At 39.1% G+C, this 22,449-nt stretch overlaps 1 protein-coding gene across 1 annotated transcript; it reads left to right on the forward strand.

Annotated features, from left to right (window-relative positions):
- Positions 1-392: 392 nt before the first annotated feature.
- On the forward strand, positions 393-8,676 carry KIAA1644 (KIAA1644 ortholog; the record flags this gene model as incomplete). The annotated part of the gene is made up of 2 exons (XM_009583498.1): positions 393-606; positions 8,353-8,676. Coding segments are annotated over 2 exons (538 nt in total), but the record flags the coding sequence as incomplete, so codon positions are not given.
- Between the last annotated feature and the right edge of the window lie 13,773 nt (positions 8,677-22,449).

Raw genomic sequence — 22,449 nt, forward strand, 5'->3', positions numbered from 1 at the left:
TTACATAGACTTTTTGTTTTTATGAAGTCGTCCCAGGAGAATCAAACATGAACACTGCTGGGTGTTTATGGATATCCATATATTTAGAACAGCAGTATGAAAACGTTTCCGTAAATGTTTTTGTGCTTCTTAGCATGGAGGGCATTTCTTCTTTTCCCTTAAAAAAAAAAATAGTAATCAGAAACAGTTACAATAAAAGTCAAAATACAACAAGAGGCTAAATATTGTGATTTTTTTAGTACGAAATGTGATGATGTTAAAAGTTCTGAAATATTATTGTTTTTCAGAAATCAAACAACAATTGTTTAAACTTAACCAATGAGAAATTATAGTTCATAACATACAGGTAACACATGTGACTGAAAAAGCCAATATTGTTCTTTGTTTTACAGTGTTGTCCGCACATTTTCGGGTCTGCGAGCCATATACGGACTACAAAGGTCGCTACCACTTTGGTTTTCACTGCCCCCGTCTTTCTGACAATAAATCTTACATCTTTTGCTGTCACCATAACAACACCGTATTTAAATACTGCTGCAATGAGACAGAATTTCAGACTGTTATGCAGATGAACTTAACAGGGAACGCAGATGGATATATGCATAAGTAAGTAAATGAGTTTTAAAGTACTCTTCACCAAACTGTTCCTGGTCTAATAACGTAGTCTGAGGTGTACTTAATGATGGAAGCAATTAGAATAATTGCACATACAGAAAAATACTAAAAGGTTTTTGCTGTTACAGAACTCCTCTAAAAGAAAGGATATTTTAGCTTTGCTCTCTTTGCTTTGACATGGGCTATAAACATTGCTAGGAGAGCAGATATGTAAAAGTTGCATATAAATGTAACAAATATGAAGTTACATATAAAAGTAACGGAAGTCTCTCCCCTCACCCCAATCTGATCCAAACTATGTTTAAATGTATATCAGTAAAAATAAACCCCAAAGCTGTCCATAGGGGAGAGAGAGGGAGTGAGTTGACATTTTCCATATCAACCCAAATGCACTATTTTGGATCTCTGGTGTTTTGAATATAAATCTCTTGTAATCACTGACCTTGGGGAACAGAGCATATTTGCTTATATACCAACATTGTGTGGTCTCCTTGCCTGCTACCTGGGATACTTCCATGTACTGCTGGGGCCTATCCTCTAAGATAAATGTCAGTAACTTTTTTTCTAACGAACCAATAAGAAGCAAGTAGATCTTTGTTACTGATTACCTATCTACGATGACAAAATCTTCACTCGTGGTCTGTCTCCTATTTAGTACTGACATTATGGCCACACTGATCTGCTGCAATTTCTCTTGGGGCAGAGGGCAACTTTCAGCTGATGTAAACCCCCAAGGTCGAATTCTGATCTGCTTTGCCCTGGCGTTTTATTCTGGTATCCAGCCCCTCCAGAGCAAGGAAGGGGCAGATCAAAGACAACTGGAATTCCAGTCTATTGGTTTTTGTTTACAACAGGGATTTTAGTGTTTTCTTCTGCGGTGCAAAAGTCAGTCGGTGTGTTGTCATTCATTCCTGTGGAAGCAGGTGCAAGGCTGCTGGGAGACTATGGTGCTGGAATACTGGTCAGCTCTTTTACCTCGCTGTGTGCAGCAGCAGCCAGCTCATGGAGTCAGTAAACTGTTGTCTTCCTTAACAACCACTTCTCATACAGCTCTGCCTAGAGAAGTTTGAATCTTGCATAGATGTGGAAGTTGCATACTCTTAACTTTACAGGTGTTAAAGTGATGATCACATGCTATAAAGAAGTCTGCGTACTGTGTAGTGTAAAAGAAAGACAAAAATAGACTCTACTCATATAAGATACCTTTAAATCAATGTGGATCTATCCTGTCTTGTTACTGTATGTGCAGCTATGTCCTTGAGGTGAAATTTCCTTGCCTTGGCCTTGTAGTGCATCTGGGAACATCATGAGAACGTATCACACAGAACGCTGGGGAGATGCTTCAAGTCTAACAGGCCCATTAAAGGCCATCCATTTTCTCCACCCTTTGTGCAGTCCGGACAATCTAGAAACTGGTAGCACCCTCACCTGGGGCTACCCAGCTCTGCCAACATATATGCCTCCAGGCAGCCCGGTAGAGTTTGTATCACGGTATGCCCCAGAGCCTCCATGCAATGCGTACTTTACATACACTCCGTGGTAAAAGTAGGGTGTGCTCCCCCTTTGTTTGCTGGGATTGACCATGCTACCATGGCAGCAATCGGATGCCTGCCTGAAGAGAGATCCTCACAGGACTCTCAGTAGAGAAGGGCTGTGCGCATTGTCGCAGACAGAGCCAGAAGCTGCTTCACACTCAGAGTGATAGAAAGAGAGTCTGAAAAATGGACTAGGGTGGCTATTGCCCCCGCACTTTTCCAGTTCTTTGTCTTGCACACAGCAAATGTGCTTTATTTCTTCCCTTACTGTTCTGTAAACCCTGCACCAACACTGCTGAGCAACCAAGTCTGCCTAACAGGCAGCTTCATCACAGAGTTTGGGATGTTACTGGCCAACTGTAGTTCAGCCAAGTAGAAAGCCAGTGCTTCAGGCTTTTTCCAATACCTCAGCAGCTACTCCGTGTAGTCATGGCCAGAGCTTACTAAGGTAAGGCCCTTCTGTTCTTCCTTTCACCAACAACCTGAAGTGGACAGGGCAATCAGCCACTTTCCAAAGCAGACAGGCACAGAGGAACAGGTACAGTCTGATTGCAAAATATGCCCCGGGATATAGAACATTTCTCTGCCTCCTGCATTCTCTGTTTGCATGCCCGCTCACATACACATGCACACACACCCACAGAGAAATAAATATAGGGCTGTTCATATTATAGGGCTGTTGTGTGTGAGCAGTTCCTCAATGGGAAAAAGGTAATTTGGTATTCTATGAACTACAGTATTTATTTTAATGAAAATATTTAGAGCATAGTGTAAGTATTATATTAGTTTTCATTTAACGATCTTTTTTTTTTTTTTTTAAAAGTCACCTCATTCGGTTGTGATGGAGAAAAAGCTACCTCTGTAGTCTTTGTTGGTAAGATTCGTGGTTGAGAACCACCTGCAGACTATTTACCGTATATGCTTCAGTCCAGAATTTCCTGTGGACATTAGCTATGTGCTGATCTTTTGCAAATGTATGTAAAATCATGCTAAATACAATAAAAAACTTCTGGAGATGTAGCTTAGAGAAGTGCAAGAGTGGAACTGGTTTTGCCTTTTTGTAACTTCCTGAAATGTCACTTCTGATAAATCAGTCAGGGCCAGGAAAATGAAGAGACGCTAACTTTCTACGTAAAACTCCACCAATGTAGTGAGACAGAGGGAGAGGGATCTCCTCACCCTGAGCTCACTGAGATTGGTAGCAAACTTCCTGATAATTTTTAGTATGCTGTGGAGGGGCAGAAGGAAGTGAAGCCTAGATGCCTACGTTAAAAACATTGTAAAAAGCATCTTACTTAATACACTCTGACTGTATTTAACATATATGATAATTTAACTTTATTTGGATTTTCATACATCCAGGGTTCACTTTACAGTAACAAAGTCAGCTCTTTGTTTAGATCTAATTTCACACATCACTGAAAAAAATTCTGATGAAACCTATTGTACTGTGGCTGGGGAGAATGATTTAGGATATGGCAATAGCCATGAACTGAAAAAAAGGATTATAGTTTTCAGGGAAGAGTGATTCAATATTATTATTTGGTTTATTTCAATATTATTGTTTGGTTTATTTTTCCCTTTAGCCATTCTTGTGATCATCAAAACAAGTTTCTTGTTTTATAATGCAGTTGAGGGAAAAAATTAATGAAGTGACGTGTGATGGCACAGCTGAAAAAACACATTTGTCTTCTACAGTCACACAATATAACTATAGCCGGGTTTATTTACATTTTTTCCATTAGTATAACAAAAGATTTCTATGTTTTTCTAAGTGGAGAATACTGGACTATTATATCTTTGCGATCATGCAGCTTAATCAGTCTATAATATTTTTGAATGTGAACAATTCATTTAGTATTAAATATAGAAATACCAATGATGTCTAACAGACAAGAAAAGTTCTGCCATCCAAAGTATTTTTCCATAAAACTTTGTCTAATAAGTTGTTTAACTATTCTTAAAAATAGTATTCACTTGAATCTAGTATTCATACTCTCTCAGATTTTCTATTATGCATGTTTTGGTGGATTATCAGCAGAACTACTATGCTAGGGGTCCTTAATCTGGTACTGGAACAGTGTTACGGCGGTCTGTAGTGCATCCATGTTTTCCCTTATCTCTTTTTGCAGTTTTTCAGGATGGAATGGCTTTTGCACCACACTACAACATTGTACCAGAAGGAATGTGAGGATAGAATAGCACTATCCTTCTCCGTGTACAGCATGTCCCCTGCAGAGCTGGCACTTGCTTAAATATCTTCCAGAAAGCAAAAAAGCAAAAAAGCAAAAAAAAAAAAAAAAAGTATCAATTCCATTACCAACTGTTGCAAAAAGATGTAATTTAGCTGGGAAGACTTCTTAGGTACTACAGTAATAGATCCTACAGGAAAACACAGGATTGGGCAAAGGCCTTGAGATAGTAGTAAAAACAAATAGGAAAAAAAATCACATTTAAAGTGTACATGCAAAACCTGCACAGATTTCCTCAGTGTTAGAAGTGCCAAGGCATTTGCTAGGATGTAAGCTTGCATTTCCTTGGGGCAACACTTAAAAAGTGCTGCTACTGCAAGTAACAGCCCCGTTTAAGGAGAATAGAAAAGTTTCCATGGCCATCTGCCCACATTTAAACTCTGCAGCTCACAATTGTTTTGATTTGTTGGTTTTTTTAAGCCTGAATTCCCAAATGAGTTATTTTCTGTTCAGGTGCTGCACATAAAAAACAATAAACTCTTCTAAAAAAAATATAGCCTGGTCCTAACCTGCTTGTCATCTGTCTCAAAAAGTTAATGAATTAGATGGAAGGAATCACATGGGTAAGAATAACAATAAAAGAACCTGTAGGTGTTCCTTGTGTGTAGGGATGTTAGAGAAATCTAAGCAGGATTCTGTAGATGGAATAGGAGGAGATGGATGGTAAAAGTATTTATTGTTCTCGGAGAGCCCAATTCAGGGCTCCCTGAAGTCAGAGCAAATCTTTCCATTTACACAAGTGGGCTCTGTATCAAGGCTATACCACATATACGTCGTGTTTCTATAAAAGACAAAGTGTCTTAAAATAATGAGCTACTAAGCTTTTCTGATGGGTCCATGAATTACCCTGTTTCACAGCGAAGCTAGAAGGAAATTGTCTTGTAACTTTTACTCCAGATTTAGCTTTTGTATTTGTATGCCAGCAGCAGTGGAAGACTGGGCAACGTAGCTTTAGAAGTCATTTTCGGTGTTATATTGCTAAACCTGGCGTTGAACCTAAACAAAAACCTCCAAAATGACTTATTGAGAGGGGCAGGAGCACTAGCAGGGCAGGGCAAGCTTTCCAGCTGGGGAAGGGGAAAGGAGATTTAACCACACCAAAACAATATATATACTTGATTGTGTATATATACTTATACTTGGTTGTCCCTGTGTAGGAGCAAACCCCTATAATTTGAATCTCAGTAAATTTGGAATCTGTTCACACTTTATTTTTAACTGAAATGAAACTTCTGCACAAAAGTATAGAAAAATCAGATTGCAAGATGAAACTTTTACAATTAAATCATTCAGTTCAATGAAATGAGAGGAAGTCTTAGGAGTTTTTTGATTTCCAGTTCTTTTCTGTGTCTCTGGTCTTACTGTTATTCAGTGTAAGTAAGATTTGTTTATTTTCTAATTAAGACATCTTAATTTGTAGGGAAGTTTTAATTTTTACTATAAGTAGTAGCCATCAGCAAAATTAGTATTTTCTACCATCTTAATAGTGTGAGAAACATAAAACATCAAAGTATGGAATTTCCCTCTGTGTTCAAAACATACTGCTTATTTTGCTTGTGATTTTTCATAAGGCCGTTTTGATAATGCTGTTGTCCCACTGTCTGTTAATTTAAATAAAGCAGTCTTTCATTTTTCTACTTGTGAGAAACATGTTACTTAGAAGGAGCAGATGGATAACTCACGTATGGCATGATTAATAAATTGTTGCTTTAAATTGGAACACTCAAAATAGCTCTCATTTTTGCTAACCAAAATTTTGATGGGTGAAACTAAATACCTAAATACAAACAAATTCTTTTGAGTTTCCATGCTCCTCACATTGTTGCCAAAACAAAAATAACATGTTTTCTAATATTTCCATTCTTACTGTGGATCAAATACAGCTCACCTATTTGTAAAATGGATCCTATTGGCATTAGTGATGAAGAACAGGATTTGTTGCGGTGGATTTCTTCCTGACTTCTCCAGCCTTCACTTCCTTTTTATTTATATTAGCAGAAAATAGAAGAGTTTACCCCAATAGGAATAAATCCACTGAAAGTCAAGAGCAGCACTGCTGAGGAGCCTGGGTTAACCAGATCCTGTTACACTTTCAAGTGTCTGGACTGCAAAGATTTTAATGGCATTACAAAGGTCTACCCACTGTTGTGTGAAGTTAGGCATGCATGTGTAGGTCTTTAGTAGAGGCAAAGACTTTAGAGTTAAGGGTTTTCAGAAGCACTATATTTTGTCTACTTCCAATCCTCCTGGAAATTTAATAATTTTTTTTTTAAATCCTGAAGTTATACAGGAAGGGACCCATTAGCAGCTCTGACCTTCCTCTTGTTACTTACAGTTACTTGCTATGGAACCTCATTTAATCTACGCGCGGTATATCTGTGTAGTGGAAAAACCATTCCCTGGAGAGGAGAATCAGTCTCCTTAAGTGCTGACAGGCAGCAACACAGAAATTAAAATTCTGGTTTCTTATTTGATTTTGTGTTTCAAATCCTGATTTTTTTTAAAGTATAAAATGAAAGAGTCAAAGTTTAAGTGGAAGTGAAAGTTCAAAGCAGAGACTTGAAACGTTTGAGATCTGAAAAGGCTTGGGGCATGTTTTTAAAATATTAAAATATCTTTCTGGCTTGCATCTATAATATGTCTTCTCAGCCTTTTTTCTTCTCACAGCACTTCTGTTTTGATCAATGTTCTGATAAAATGCAGTTCCCTGAAAGTTTCTCTGAATGTCTGTGAAAGAGAGCATGGTTGAGTGTATGTTCAATTTTATTCATCTAAGTTCAGGTTCACGGAGATGTGAGTTGCCCACCCATTACTTCAGTAAAATTTTTCTCCAAGACTGCCTTCCTAATGACATTTTTTACGAGTGTTCCTTCTGCTTGCTCTTGTTTTTACAGTCTCTGGTACACATACTTCCACATTAGCTCATAGGTCTAGATTAGCCTTCTTCACTGTATACCTAACAATCTCATTCTTACCCATTTCTTTCTTTCTCTGTTCTGACCTCATCCTCCCCACTCACACAGTTTCCAATCCAAACTGCATTTACACCTGACAGTCATTTTTCTTTTAATAATATTGCATCTCCAGCAGAGCTTTAGCACTTCTTCCCCTTTTTGATCTCCAAATTTTTGATCCCTTACTCCTTTTCCTCCACACACCCCCCCCCCATCTTTTAATATCTTTAGTCACCTGTCATAGCTTTACAGCTCCGTGCACCATGTCAGCAGCTGATAATTTTCATGGCCTTTACCTATATATACACATAACTACACCAACATACACATGTAAATGTAGTACATACTTTCCTTCCTGTGGAATGCATTGTATAATAAGATCTTGTCAATGTTCTTCCTTCCTAAATTTATTACCAGCAAACTAAGGGATCTTTAGCAGTTGCTCCTGAAAGCCTATACTTCTACTAGTATTTTCTGTATCCAGCAATAGTTAATTATTAAATTCAGAGTAAATCCAAGCACATTAAACACCTTTTAAGACAAGAGGTTTATAATGCATGTCAGCAGTGAATGTTTTCAATAGTATAGACACTTCCCGGTCTCATTTATTACAGCATATTTTCATATGTTTAACCTTCGCTGTCATAAATGCCCTGTCACTTTCAGTAAGGTGACTCTCTGGGAGTGAGAATTTGCAGAATAAAGCATACGGCCCATCAACCATGGACATATCAGTGGTCTCACTTAAAGCATTGAAGCTAATTGTACACCAAATTTATGTGCTGATATAAATACACAGATGAAGGGGAGAAATAAAAATGTTTGTAAGACAGGGGGCGTTAGTTTTTAAAAACATCCCGTGTCATGCATATCACAGTATTTAGATTGAAATAATAAATAATTTTTAAGGACGCATGATAACCTTGATAAACTAACATGATGACCATTACTGATATATGAGATAACGTTTTTGTTTTCGCTTTTTTTCTTTCACAGCAACTACAGTGCACTGTTAGGTGTGTGGATCTATGGCTTTTTTGTGGTGATCTTGCTGGTACTGGACCTTTTATATTACTCTTCAATGAACTATGATATTTGCAAATTTTACCTGGCACGGTGGGGAATCCAGGGGAAGTGGATGACACAGGGGCAGAGCCGATGGATTAACCCTGCTCAGGATCCAAGCCAAGTACAGACACAGCCTCAGCCAGAGACACAGCCTCAAATTCAGCCACAGCCTCAAACATCGCAGACAGTACATACTTTAAAAGGAGATGCTTTAAGCCCACCCCTGATGTCTTTTCAGAGTACATCTGCCTGGTAAGTAAGTTAAGCCATGTTGTGATATATTTTTTGACTCTGTTGTTTTGTAGGGTGAACAATCACTTGTATTTGGAAGCGCCTGTAAATTCAGGCTGAACGGCACCGTTTCTAGCACATAATTCTTTATATAATGAACTGTCTTACAGAATTACTGCTTAAGAGTGATTTCTTACTCTGGAATATATTAAGTGATCATTTAATACTGTTCTCAGAAAAATAGATGCTGCCATTTTGCAGTGCTAAATAGTTTTACTGCTCTGTGGTACAAATAAACTACAAATCTTTGTTCTACATCAACCGTTATAAAATTAATTTTAATCTGGTGGCAAAGACTAATTGCTATGCGTATCTACATATCTGTTGGTCTGGTTTTAAAAGATTGTATAAATAGCAACACTGAAATAGCTTCAATGCAAGATGTCACAAATCCACACTATTTGTGGCATGAGACACAGAAACAACGTAAAAAACAGGTTAGCGTTTTTTTATGTGCGTAGACAAAAAAGCATAGCTTGATCTCATTTGACAGAGTGACACAAGTAGGCTACTGTAAAGTTAAATGCTACAAAACCAAAACAAAACCCTCCAAAAAACCCAGACCAAATGGGAGACATACTTCAGGAGCAGGCAGAACATGCAATGTAAGTAGAAGAAACTAAATACTGATAGCCATGGGACAAAATGACGTTGAATGATTTTGGACTGTTTTTACCAAAGAAAACAGAAGCGAAGAAAGAGAGCTGAATAAAACAATGCTCTGAATAAGGTGTCAAGAAAGGCAGGGACATTTTTCTTGGCAAGAGAGCATAAAGATTTGGAAGGGGGCAGAGAAGGTACAGGGTCAGTGTATTTTAGAAGTGTTCCAGAAGGCCGAGTGCTGACTTCTGGCAAAACAGGAACAGGTTGCCCAGAGAGGTGGTAGATGCCCCATCCCTGGAAACATTCAAGGTCAGGTTGGACGGGGCTCTGAGCAACCTGATCTAGTTGAAGATGTCCCTGCCCACGGCAGGGGGGTTGGACTAGATGACCTTTAAAGGTCCCTTCCAACCCAAATTATTCTACGATTCTATTCTATGATTCTAAAATAAAGTGATCTAAGAATGAGTAGGGTGAAAAAGATGACAGCAGTTCCTGAAGCTGTAGAGCACGTAAAGCCACAACACTGAGCTTGGTCTGAAACCTTTGCATAGTACTGTGTTGCAGATGGGATGATGATAGCAGTGGTCCTTTTATTTCATAACTTGCCCTTTAATTTTAAGTGTAAATCTAGAGCAAATAGGGTTGAAGATTTTTCGTAATAGAAGAGGTAGTAATAGTTTGACCCAAGGACAAGGACCAGTGAAAGAGGAGGTCATTTGGCATAGTAGCCAGTACTGGATGTATCCAGTGCAGATCAGACTTAAGGACCATTCTAGCAGGCCTTGTCCAAACAGAAGAGTCTAACAGTGCTACTTAAGATAGAGGCTTGCTTGTGCTTAATTGTAAGCACTCTTCTTTTCACTTCTTCCTTTTCTCTTCTTTTTTCTTCTTCTAATTCCTTCTGCTTTTTTGCACATTGATTTCCCAGTCTTCAGTCAGAATTGCCATACAGGTTAAGACCAACATTTGTAGTACAATAATTGTATTCCAGCTTAATACATGTGTGTGTGCGCCTCTGTGTATACAGAAAAATGTAATGACTGCATGAATATATATATATTAAAAAAAAAAAATATCAGCCTGGTTATACCACTTGGTAATTCCGCCATACCATTACAAATTAAAGGAAACTACTCAATAATTCTTGAAGGATTCTTGGTCACTTTCTGTTACTTACTTTTGTTGTTCTGTTTCTTTGCTTTTTTTGAAGGATTAAGCGGGGCATGTATGTTAGGATCAGGTGAGCATATCCCATATGCTCCTTTTCCTGTGTTTGCAGGAGATGAGCATTGATAAGTCACTCCAGTAACCCTCACCCCTTTCCCCAGTGAACCATCTGTCTGTGCTCCCCTCAGTTCCCGTAGTATTGTTTCTGGTTTTTTTCCAATCCTTTAATTGCTCAATGGAAGAAATAAGTAGATGTTCCCTTAGCAAAACCATGTTTATCCCTTGTATTTCAGCATGTGAAACACTACAAGAGATGCTGTATTTTCAAACTTATAACCTGCAACTTTTGAAACTCACAACCCCTTAACTAAGTGCATAGATGACTCAGTCTGAGTTGGATACATAAAAAATACCAAGAAAAAGGTAGTAGGCACTGGTGGTCACAAGCAAGGTGTTTACCATGTGAAAGAGGTTTTTGAGTAAACAGCTCCCTCAGCAAATGACCGGCTTGTATACTACAGCAATTGCTAAGACAGTGGAGAGTAAGAGGAGGTTGCCTGGCTATTTATTTCTCTGTTAGATAATCTGCAGGTTATATACATGAAAATATGGTAATTTTGCCATATAGAAATTAAGATTAGTTTCAGAGTCCGGTTCTGCTGCAGTCTATATTGGATGAATGACCTCAGTACTGTCTTCTCAAAATGTAATTGTACTATGAGTGAAGAAGTGCAATGGAGTTACTGGATTTATAATTTCCATCACTGGTTTTAAAATTGCCTAATCTATTAATACCTTTTTGTATTTTATACCTGAATTTCCATTATTCTAGATGATGACACCAACCTCTTAGACGTTACCTGCTTGGTAACAGCAGGTTTCCAGCCTATAAAATCAACTTTTTGGTTTGTGTTGACATTTTTAATGTGTCCTAAACTTATCCCGGCTTTTCCCTCTGTAGAGAAAATAATCATTTTTCTTTAGTACCTCACAAACGCACTTACATATATATCTATTGTTGGTATCATACCATAAGAACAGTTCCTGTTCACCTCACAAACACACTTACGTATATATCTATTGGTGGTATCATACCATAAGAACAGTTCCTGTTTACAGATGAGCTTTTTGAAAATACAAAATAGATTTTTTAATCCTGTGAGATATGCATATATCCCAAGGCATAAAAACTTAAATACTGTTAAAAACATTTTCCAAAACAGTTTGCAAATTTTCATGATGACAGGTGTTGTTGAAGTTGTTAGCCTCCTGTACTACACTTACCCTAATACAGTTAAAAAACATGCCCGTTCTAGAAGACACTACATGATGATAATAGGAAAGTGATTCTTGCACATCAAGAATCTCAGCCACACCGAAGACCTTAGGTATCCTTATTGCAGAGAACTGACAGTTTAAGGAACTATCCCAAGAAAGATGGCAGGATTAACCTATAGTTTATAAAGCGGTTTGGGATCTTCCTGGATTAAAAGAATGATGTAAGTGCTTTTTATTTTATCATTTCTTTTCTTGTTCTAGTTTAAATGCTATGAAGTGGCAATGAAACCAATGACTCAAACAGATATGTCTGAGAGAAAAATCAAGCAAGTCATAGTATATAGTGGGTAGAACCCATGCCCAAGATGTTTAAACATTTTGTCATAGCAGGTCACTTTATTATTTACTTGAGACAAAGAGGACCATGTATAGCCATAATATTATTATAACTAAAGAAATCTGGAATCCATTATACATGCTGCTGCCTGCTCTGCAGAGTGCTCGCAGTGTTGTGCAAGGACAGGAAAGAAAATCATTAATCTCAGAAACATCGAGCCCGATTTAGAATAATGTTGCTTCATCATGTAGTGTATGGATTTTGCGGCCCAACTGATGTTGATTTCTTCTTTAGTATGGAAACCATCTGAGGGCTGTCCAAAGGCCTGTGTGGTCTGAAGGTCCTGATGGATGTACCTTCCGCAACCCAAACGCCGTCACAGACTGCAAGTGAATGAGCTTAAACGCTTGTGGCTTGCCTCACAGTGGTTCCTCCAGGTCATGGCTGAGGTGCATGAGCTGGGCCCTTCCACACTCACTGGTCCATGTAAGAATCCGCAGTCTGGTTAGCCTGAGCAAGCTTTTAACAGCTGGAGACCAAACAGCAACAAGCAGCAGGCAAATCGTTACTACTGCTCAACAAAGTACAAGCCAGGGAGGAGATAAAATGAAATCTTGTAAGTTGAGGAATCAAAATCCTGACTACTGAAAAAACTTGTTCTCACAACCACGGGAATATTGTTAATTCATAATGACTAAAAAAGGTCAGACTAGCAAGGAAGATCACGTAAGAGGGAGTGTGGGCCAGGTTAGGTTCTCCAGATTCTCCATGGCTGTGCTGTGTTCCAGGTGTGAGAGGGGAACAGATGAAAGTGATCTCTCTGCCTTGCTCAGGTGATGTTAAACTCCTTTCCACCTCCATCAAGGATGCAAATCACAGGGAATACTGTCTTGAAATCTGACTTTTGCCTCTCTGTTCCCTGCTTTTCTGCACGCAGAGGCAATGTCTGCTCTGGATGTGATCATATATGTTATGCTACATGATTCACAGTTTTGGAAACCTGCTGGTTGTCCAGAATCAGGAAAAGTATCAGCCCAGCAGGATAAGCCTGTGCTTATTTCCTTTATGCAGTTGGAATGGGTTAGACAAAGGCAAGTCTATTTTACTTCCCTTTATTAGGTGTTGCAATTTGCTTTTGCTGTGAGTTCCTCTGAGTCACATTGTCTCTCAGACAACAAATAGAATAGTTTTTAGCCTGCTGCTATTCACCTGCTACTTGACACCTCTTCAAATGACTACCAAAGCGCTTATGAGCAAAGAGAGAAAAAAGCCTATAAAAATGTTGGCAGAGTTTAAAAGCCAGCAGGTAACTGAGCATGTCCACAGCAACTGTACAGAATACACAGGGAATAAATACTTTGCTGGTGGCTAAAAAGGCTACGTGAAAGGATTCCCTTTGATACCAAATTTTGAAACAGGAGCAAAATACCCACATTCAGTAGGTCCTCTGCTTCAATAATTTCTAAGAGCTGCGCATGCAGTCTTGCCTGTGTCACCTAGCTTGGGACATTGGCACTGAAGTGGGTCAGCTGTGCAGTGTCCACCAAAAGCATTAGGCGCTGGGGTGGCAGGAGGGTTTTGTGCAGAGGCTTCTCTTTTGTACAAGATATTTACAGTAACAAAGTGAACAAAATCTGCCTCCTTCCATTTTAAATAAAGTGTTTTGAAAATAAGAAAGATCTCAAGTTTACATTTGCAAAATCGCTACAATGAACAGGAATACGGTGATACTATTTTAAAGATGCAAAATTTTGCATCATAGGGCAAAGCATAGTTTTTATTTACAGCCCCTACTTTGGTTTTTATATTATACTCAGATTAAATATGGCAAACCAGAGGACCAATAGTTTTTTTTTTAAAGATGGAAAGAAATAAAATTGAATACTCACATAGTGCTTTTATGAAAGAACTGTCTGGGAATTAATGTCATCTGGAGAATCTGTCTGGTAACAGATATTAGGCATGTTGGGCAACATCTTACCACTATATCTGTGCCTCCATTCCCTTCAAAATATATTGGGTTAGAATAACAGATACTGCTGAATGTATTTTCTTCTAAATATTCTTGTCTGTTTGCTAGGAACTGCATAACTATAAAAATAGAAATTGCTTAAAAACAAAAGCACAGCTATGGAAATCACTTTCTGCTCCTAGAAGAGCCAGATGCTGAAACTCATTTTGCATTGCATATCCCTTCTCCTGCCTGGCCTCCTATTTGATGTCAGGGCAGAAGACCAACAGCACAAACAGACAGTGGGCTTGGAACCAAACACCTCAAAATCTGCAACGCTCTGGGTCTTGTTTACTTGCCTTAGTACTATAATCACGCAAATAAATGGGAAGATTTAGTTTCGATTTTTATCGTTTGCATTTAAATAATTCAAGATACGTAAGTTACTGAGTGCTTGCTTTCTTCCTTTTATTTAGAAATTCACTATTAGCATGTGAAGTTAAGCCAATATGCAAGGTTTCTGTCCACCTCAATCTGAATATAGGCAATCTTTGTGTATATTGATGGACACTACATCTTTTGTTGATAGATATGTAAAACATATTGTTCATTTCGTGCCTCATTCTCCTCTTCCTTTTGCTCTGTAAATTATAGACCCCGTATTGCAACATTTATTTCTCTACATTCTTGTTAACTGCAGATTCATTGGATATGGGCTGATTGATAGTCCCTATTTTAGCTGTTTCTCAGCCTTTCCATCAAATTGGGACTGCCACATTCGTCAACTTCAGGAAAGTCTTTCTTTTAAACGGAGTGTACAGTTTAAATGATTTAACTTAAAGTGGTAATGAATTGTCAGAAAATAGCAATTAGAACAAAAGTGAGTAGTTAAAAGGTTATCTGAATACGATTGCTAAATGAACTCTGCACACCGAGAAATGAAAGCTAGTAAAAATACTGGAAACCAGTTCTGAACATCTTCCATATTTAAATTTTCTCATATATTTTGAGTAGAATTTTTTGCAGCAAGATTGTTACTTCATCTACATTATAACGAATCCTGAATAATGCTACTGAAGTAGCAGATAGCAGCATAAAATTCGTATGAAATCAGAAGACTCCAATTAAGCCAGCAATTGCACTGCATAATGTCACAACACTACAGCATCACACACAGGAATGAGTGTGACATCCCAAGTTTTATCAACCAATTCCATCTTCTCTGTCACAATAGAAACCACTTAAATTTAAAAGACACTGTAGTTACTTTAGTAGTTACAAAACTCCTACCCCTTACATCCTCTTAGGTGCCAGATGCTCTATAGTAATTGTAATAGCACATGCACATTTTACACATTTTATATATGCACTGAAAAATAAAATAGCAAGGTTATTCTAAAGCTCCTCACTTAGATTCTGAAGTATCACAGAGAAACTTTAAAACAGCCCCAGCCGCTTTGCAAGTACAGCTGAGCGCAGCAGCTGAACTTCATACCCACATAGGTTCATGCCACAGTCTGGCCATTTCCCTCAATGGCACATCAAAGGTGTCCAGGCTGGCTGATTTCACTTTCACATTTGCATTTAAAAAGCTGAGTCAGGTGCTCACAATCACTCCTGATTTAGATCTGTAAATACCAATGTAACTGAAAATCGGCCTAGTTGTGTCTGACGTGCTTTTAAGAGTGGCAGGATCTAGAGTAGCGAAGGCAAAGGTATGAAGCAGTGAGTAGCTCCCACACCTTGTATTGAATGATGCAGTCTCAGCTGTATTAAGCTTTAACTGGCAGGGACCAAAACTTTTATTGCATTGATAAAATTCAACTAGTTGCTTTTAGTTTTCTAGAGACTAAATAGGCAGATGGACAAGCAAATGACAGGGAGAATAAACAGCATCGGCCAAAGATATTGCAAGTGGTAGAAGAAATAAAAGGGGAGGTGTTAAGGAGCTGGAGTTAACGATCTAAACAGGCAAGCCTTCCTGTGTTCATGCAAAGTTGCAACAGGATTTCTAAGTAGGAGGTTTAGCAAACTCCGAGTTCTGAACTGAAAGAAAGCAGTTTTCAAAAAAAGGAAAAAAAAAACAAGGAAGAAAATGATGGACAGAATACTGTCCATCTTAAGTAGGCTATGCCCCAGAGAACTACTAAAAACACCAGCAAAACCACTATCTATGTACACTCGGTGCTTTTAACAGAAGTGAGAATGAAGAAGAAAAAAAATTAAAAGAGTCTCTGAAGTAAAATCCCATTGCTTTCAGCATCTTGGATAATCAGCTCCCAGCGTATATTTTGAATGTCAAGAAACAGATAACTCTCTAACTCAAGAAGGAGCAAGCAAGTAGTAGAGCTGAAGATCGTGTACAGACCAATTTATTATTCTCAGAGTTATTATTAAATAAAAAGCCATATGTAATAAATAATCCTTTTATGGGATCTTTCAGAGTATGCTAACATTTCTACATGAAATAATGGCATACTATGGAATACCAGACAGTAATGAAATCATCAAAAGCTTGTGTGATAATGCTGAATGCATGACCATAAATGGTAACAATGTCAGACAATTACTTGCAGTGAGAGCTGAGGTCAAGGATCTACCACATCATTACTTTTATTGTCGCTGTTCCCTGATTAGATCATGACGAAAACAACCACAGCAAGCAATTAGGCATTTCATCAGAAAAGTGATAAAACATGTTTGTATGACCTTGGTTTTATAATGATGTTTCACTGCACAGTTCAAGAAAAGGCCAGCAATTAGACACCGTCAGTTTGTTCGCCATTAGGAAGATATCAGATATATGGCTGTTTAAAGTCTCGAAAGGAAAATAGATCAAAAAGCGTTGCAATTTGAGAAACATTAGAGTCATTTTACTGTTCATTAAGTCATGAGAGAAGCTGATGTCAATCAGCAAACAATTTTCAAAAACTTAAAAGGTTTTGGAGAAGTTACATATTCAACACTGTCATAAATACATATACACAGATATCTACAACCATAATTGTGACGAAAATCTATTCACTGCAGAAAAAGCATGCCTCTGGAAAGACTTTGAAATCCACTATATAAAGTTTATTGGAAATAGGAAATGCTAAAGAGATAAAACCAGTTTAAGACATTAAATGGCAGGAATATGACAAATGTCACTGGAACAAAATTAGAAATGCTGCTAATGTTAGTCCTGTGTCAGGTGATAACGTGATCCCAAAACAGAACAAGTGAGAGACATTACTTCAAACATCAGAGAAATGAGTTTAATCAGCACAGCACTATGTAGCCTCCACAGAGCAGCACCAAAAGAATAAACGGTGGAAACTGGGCACCCATCATAAAATACAGGTGGGTAAAAATAACTGTAAAAAGTGGTTATGTGTGAAATAAATAAGCTACTTCACTTTACTTCCCAATAGGGTAATCTGTTTCCTGGTGTTTGTATGTATTGGTAACCTTTACTTAGGCTCCAAAGAATCTCGAAGGTGGAACGATTGTGGAGACATGACCATTTACAGTAAGCGTTAAAAGCAGCGATGGAAAGGTGTTTGCACAGTGGTTCATGCGATCACTTGGCAGAGCAATGACTGTTGGGCTCAAATCTAAAAGGGGACAAGGTCCAGCTACAATTTTTCTTTCTGGCGGACGGGTGCTCTAGTACATAGTTGAGTAGTTGATGCACAAAGGAGCCTTCGTAGTTACGGGAATTGTGTGTATTAACTAGCTAATCATCTTTCTCAGCTGAATTCTGTATTAGAGCAATTTCTTGCAGTCATTAGAGTGACGCTGCTTCGAGAGCTGACACACACTACACAGGCTGCCTTCTTTCTGTTGAAAATCGTTACTAGCATGTGGGAAAGTAATTTCAGTGAGCTTCATCAAAAATTACAGTAAATTAATTAAACAGTCATTAACTATATTCTACGTTGATTAGTGATACAGATTTTAATCAGTCACACAGACGAGGGAGGCAAGTTATTTTCTTTTGCATCCCCATCTTCTCATCTCTGAAAAGTGATGAGTCACAGGGAGCTGCTGAGCTGAACCCGGCACCTTTTGTCATTCTTATGCGAACAGCTCATCTCCAGCACGGTTTCACCTAAAAAGTTCTCAAGAAATTGTGATTGGAAAGCAGCCAGAATTCACCCTTTTGGATCACCAAAACCTCTCAAACTTTTCTTACGCTGCTGAAGTTAACAACTGAAATCAACTAGGAAAATGCCTGCTTGATTTGCAGTTTAAGACATTTTAAAGAAAATTACATGAGGGGCGAACAGCTCATCTCCAGCACGGTTTCACCTAAAAAGTTCTCAAGAAATTGTGATTGGAAAGCAGCCAGAATTCACCCTTTTGGATCACCAAAACCTCTCAAACTTTTCTTACGCTGCTGAAGTTAACAACTGAAATCAACTAGGAAAATGCCTGCTTGATTTGCAGTTTAAGACATTTTAAAGAAAATTACATGAGGGGCTGAGAGTCGACTTTTTATATTTTTACTATTCACTGAAGCCTCTCAGAGCTCACAACAAAAAATGGCGTCCCAGTTAGAAAGACCTCCACTGTTTGCATGAACAACTAAAAGGAGACAAAAATGTGGATGCATTTTTCTGGATGTGTTAAAAATACAATCTAATTGTGATGCTATTGAAAAAAAAATAAACTTGATTCGGCATTTGCCAACTCTTGTTCAGGCTGACTCTTCCTGTCTTTTCCCTGGGAATACATAAAGCAAAAGTAAAAACACCTGAAGCAGTCCAACAACCATACTTAAGAAAGTCCACAAGATGATGCTGGCTGTAAAGGGCAGGTTTTGGAGGGGTTAGAGACAAGTGAGATAACAGAAAAAAAAGCTTGTTAAGCATTAGGATAGTGACATCATCCCATTTTAAATCCTAATCTTCCAGTGTTTGTTACACTAAGTTTCACCTGTGAGGGCAATCTCTGCCTCATTTTCTTTTTTCCTTTATTCTATTTAGATTAGTGCAAACATGGTCTAGAATGTTTAAAAAACAGAATTAGTAAAAATTAGCTAAGGGATTGGCTAGCATTTCCCTATCTTTCTTAAAGGCAGTTCTCATGGTCACTGGCCGTAGCTGGAGTTAGCGTTGCTCCTGTATACATAGAAGTAAATGAGTACTTTGTAGGCTGTATTTATCCATACAGTGCTTATGTGAGCTAGTCAAGTTTTGTTACTTCCATTTGGCAGATGAGACAGAAAAGCTTATCTGGTTACCGAGGGCCACACTGAAAGTACTTGACAATACTTCCATTACTGTAATTTGTGTAAAATTTTGTAAATGTTGTAATACTGTGAGAGCAAGAAATTGCCCCCCACCCCAGTCTTGTATTGCAGTTTCCAGAGGATCGTACCTCCTTCATATCTAGGAAGCAGTAATCCTGGGACTCTGGAGGCAGGAGTCTGTAGGTTTGGGCTTTGACAGCCCCAGGTTCAACCTGCTCTACATACAAACATATGTGACGCTAATTTTTCTAGTTGGGTTTTGCACCTTACCTGACATACTATGAGGAGACCACATGGAAGCACATGGGTAGATTTGCTTGCACAGTGCAGCATGTAATCTAGCGCTTTGGCAAGGTTCTAGTAGACTGTCTAAGGGAAGATGAAGGGGTCATTAAAGGATTCACAAACTTTTGGCACTGCATCCAGTTTCTACGTATGTCTTTCCCGTAGTTCTATAAAAATTTCCAAATGCATTGCAAAGATCAAATATACAACAAGAGCTGTAATCTAGCTCTTAAAGACTGATTATACTGTGCTCTGCTTTGGTATCTGAAACTTAGCACACCTGCCTGGGCAACAAAGTTCCTGCCTCACAACACTAAGATTGCACATTTTACACGATGTAGTAGAAACAGGCACATAAGGTTCAGGTAACAGCACAACTCACTCTCTACTGTTCTGGTGTAGGCGTTGCGGATACAGCGTATCCTGGAACCATTTGAAATATCCAGTAATACAATAGGGAACTATCCACCATCGGTTTCCTATACAGTACGAGGGCTAAGCAGGCTAATGAATTCTTGAGTATATGAAGAGGAGATGCCCATTAGAAGTAGGGAGCTATTACCTCACTAGCAGTGGTGAGACTGCTAGAGGGAAATGTCACCTTCGCTAGGGCCTGTAGCAGAAAAAAATCGTAATGGCAGATGGGAAAGCATTCAGAAAGAGTTGCAGAGCTTATCTGACTTTTGGAAAGTCTGTCAAACTGTGAGAAGTTTACGAAGCTCAAGGCTAAAGGAACACTAAATCCCAGTCTGTAAATTCTTCATGGCAAGGAGATTTCAGATAAGAAAGGACTGTAGCAAACAAAGACAGAAAAAGATCCAATACCTGGAAGATCAATTTATACAAATCTTGACTGGTGATAAAGAACAGGATTAACCTCAGTGAATTTAGCCATCTAAAAATCAAGCATCTACTAGTTATTTAGGCATCCTCACTAACACATTGAAAGAGGCGATTGAAAGAGGGCAATTCATCCCACCTCTCTTAGGATGGATTGAATCACTTGGAAGCTTCTCTTCATTGATTTTTTGACATTATGCTGGAAGATGAGCTTACAGAAGTCACTAACATTTAACCAGCTGAAGTTTCACAGTGGGATTCATCTCACCTAACTGTACATTTCTTTTCAAAGTTGGCAATTCACCAAGGAAATGTCTTAAGATGCAGCAGAATACCCATTACTTGTGATTTTAAAACTGGCAAGAGGGCTCGTGGAATATAAGCAAGAGTCACTGGATGGGAAGGTAGGTCTGCACAGGAGGCCAAACTGAGGACCCTAACGAGATTTATCTGGGGAATGTGTGAGGCTGCGTTCCCAGAAGACTCACACCAACATCAGTTTTCATAGAATCATAGAATCATTTAGGTTGGAAAAGGCCCTTAAGATCAAGTCCAACCGCAAACGTAATAGTGCCAAGTCCACCACTAAACTATGTCCCTCAGTGCTACGTCTACTCTTCTTTTAAATACCTCCAGGGATGGTGACTCCACCACTTCCCTGGGCAGCCTGTTCCAAGGCTTGACAACCCTTTCAGTGAAGAAATTTTTCCTAATGTCCAATCTAAACCTCCCTTGGCGCAACTTGAGGCCATTTCTCATCCTATCGCTAGTTACTTGGGAGAAGAGACCAACCCCCACCTCGCTACAACCTCCTTTCAGGTAGTTGTAGAACGCGATGAGGTCTCCCCTCAGCCTCCTCTTCTCCAGGCTAAACAGCCCCAGTTCCCTCAGCCGCTCCTCACAAGACTTGTTCTCCAGACCCTCCACCAGCTTCGTTGCCCTTCTCTGGACACGCTCCAGCACCTCAATGTCCTTCTTGTAGTGAGGGGCCCAAAACTGAGCACAGTATTCAAGGTGCGGCCTCACCAGGGCCGAGTACAGGGGCACGATCACCTCCCTCCTCCTGCTGGCCACACTATTTCTGATACAGGCCAGGATGCCATTGGCCTTCTTGGCCACCTGGGCACACTGCCGGCTCACGTTCAGCCGGCTGTCAACCAGCACCCCCAGGTCCTTTTCCTCTGGGCAGCTTTCCAGCCACTCTTCCCCAAGCCTGTAGTGCTGCATGGGGTATTTGTGACCCAAGCATCACATTTTCCTAGCGTCACATTCTCGTCGGACTTACAGAGCAGTCAGAAAACACGGGCCAACAGCTGCACATCAAAAATCACACAGTGCTTTTTCCAATTGTTTCATCCTCTACCATTAGGGAACACAGGGGACAAACATGTGGCCTTCTTCCTCCCCACCTCTTCCAATAAATGCCTGATTATGCAGCTGCTGCATAATAGCTGCTGATGCCAGTGGGACCGCGCGGTGACTGCATAATCACACCAAAGAATGGAAATCTCTGGGCAGAGTCTCATCTCGGCACCACCTGCCAAATTCTCGTCTCTCACGTTCTGCAGGCACAGAAAGCCAGTGGTGGTAGCAGAGCTGAAGAGGTGAAGATTATTTTTGTGTATAAGTAACTGGCTTCCAATTCTTTATTTGGAAGTTCTGTAAGGTTATAGTGGACACAAGAACATTGACATAGCACAGCAGGATTCTCTGTTACAGTGCGTGCACGTGATAGCTGTTGCTGAATTACTCATTCTGAATTATTACAGTCTTTCTGCCTCTCATCTAATATTAAGGTGCACACCTGAAAACCGCAGTCATCACTGGGCAACTGCAAGAAGCCTAAACGTCTGTCATGAAAAAATGAGCATACAATAGATCCACAATACAAAACGTGCACACACATGCAGACAAATGAGTAAATAATGAAGAATAACGTAGAACAAACAGAGAATAACCCACCAGCTGGCAGTCATAATTGTTCAAAACAAAAATTTCCATGCTTCATAAATTATCATTCAAACCAAGCCATACCAA

Source organism: Fulmarus glacialis, unplaced genomic scaffold (assembly GCF_000690835.1).
Source record: "Fulmarus glacialis isolate BGI_N327 unplaced genomic scaffold, ASM69083v1 scaffold44248, whole genome shotgun sequence".
Lineage (NCBI taxonomy): Eukaryota > Metazoa > Chordata > Aves > Procellariiformes > Procellariidae > Fulmarus > Fulmarus glacialis.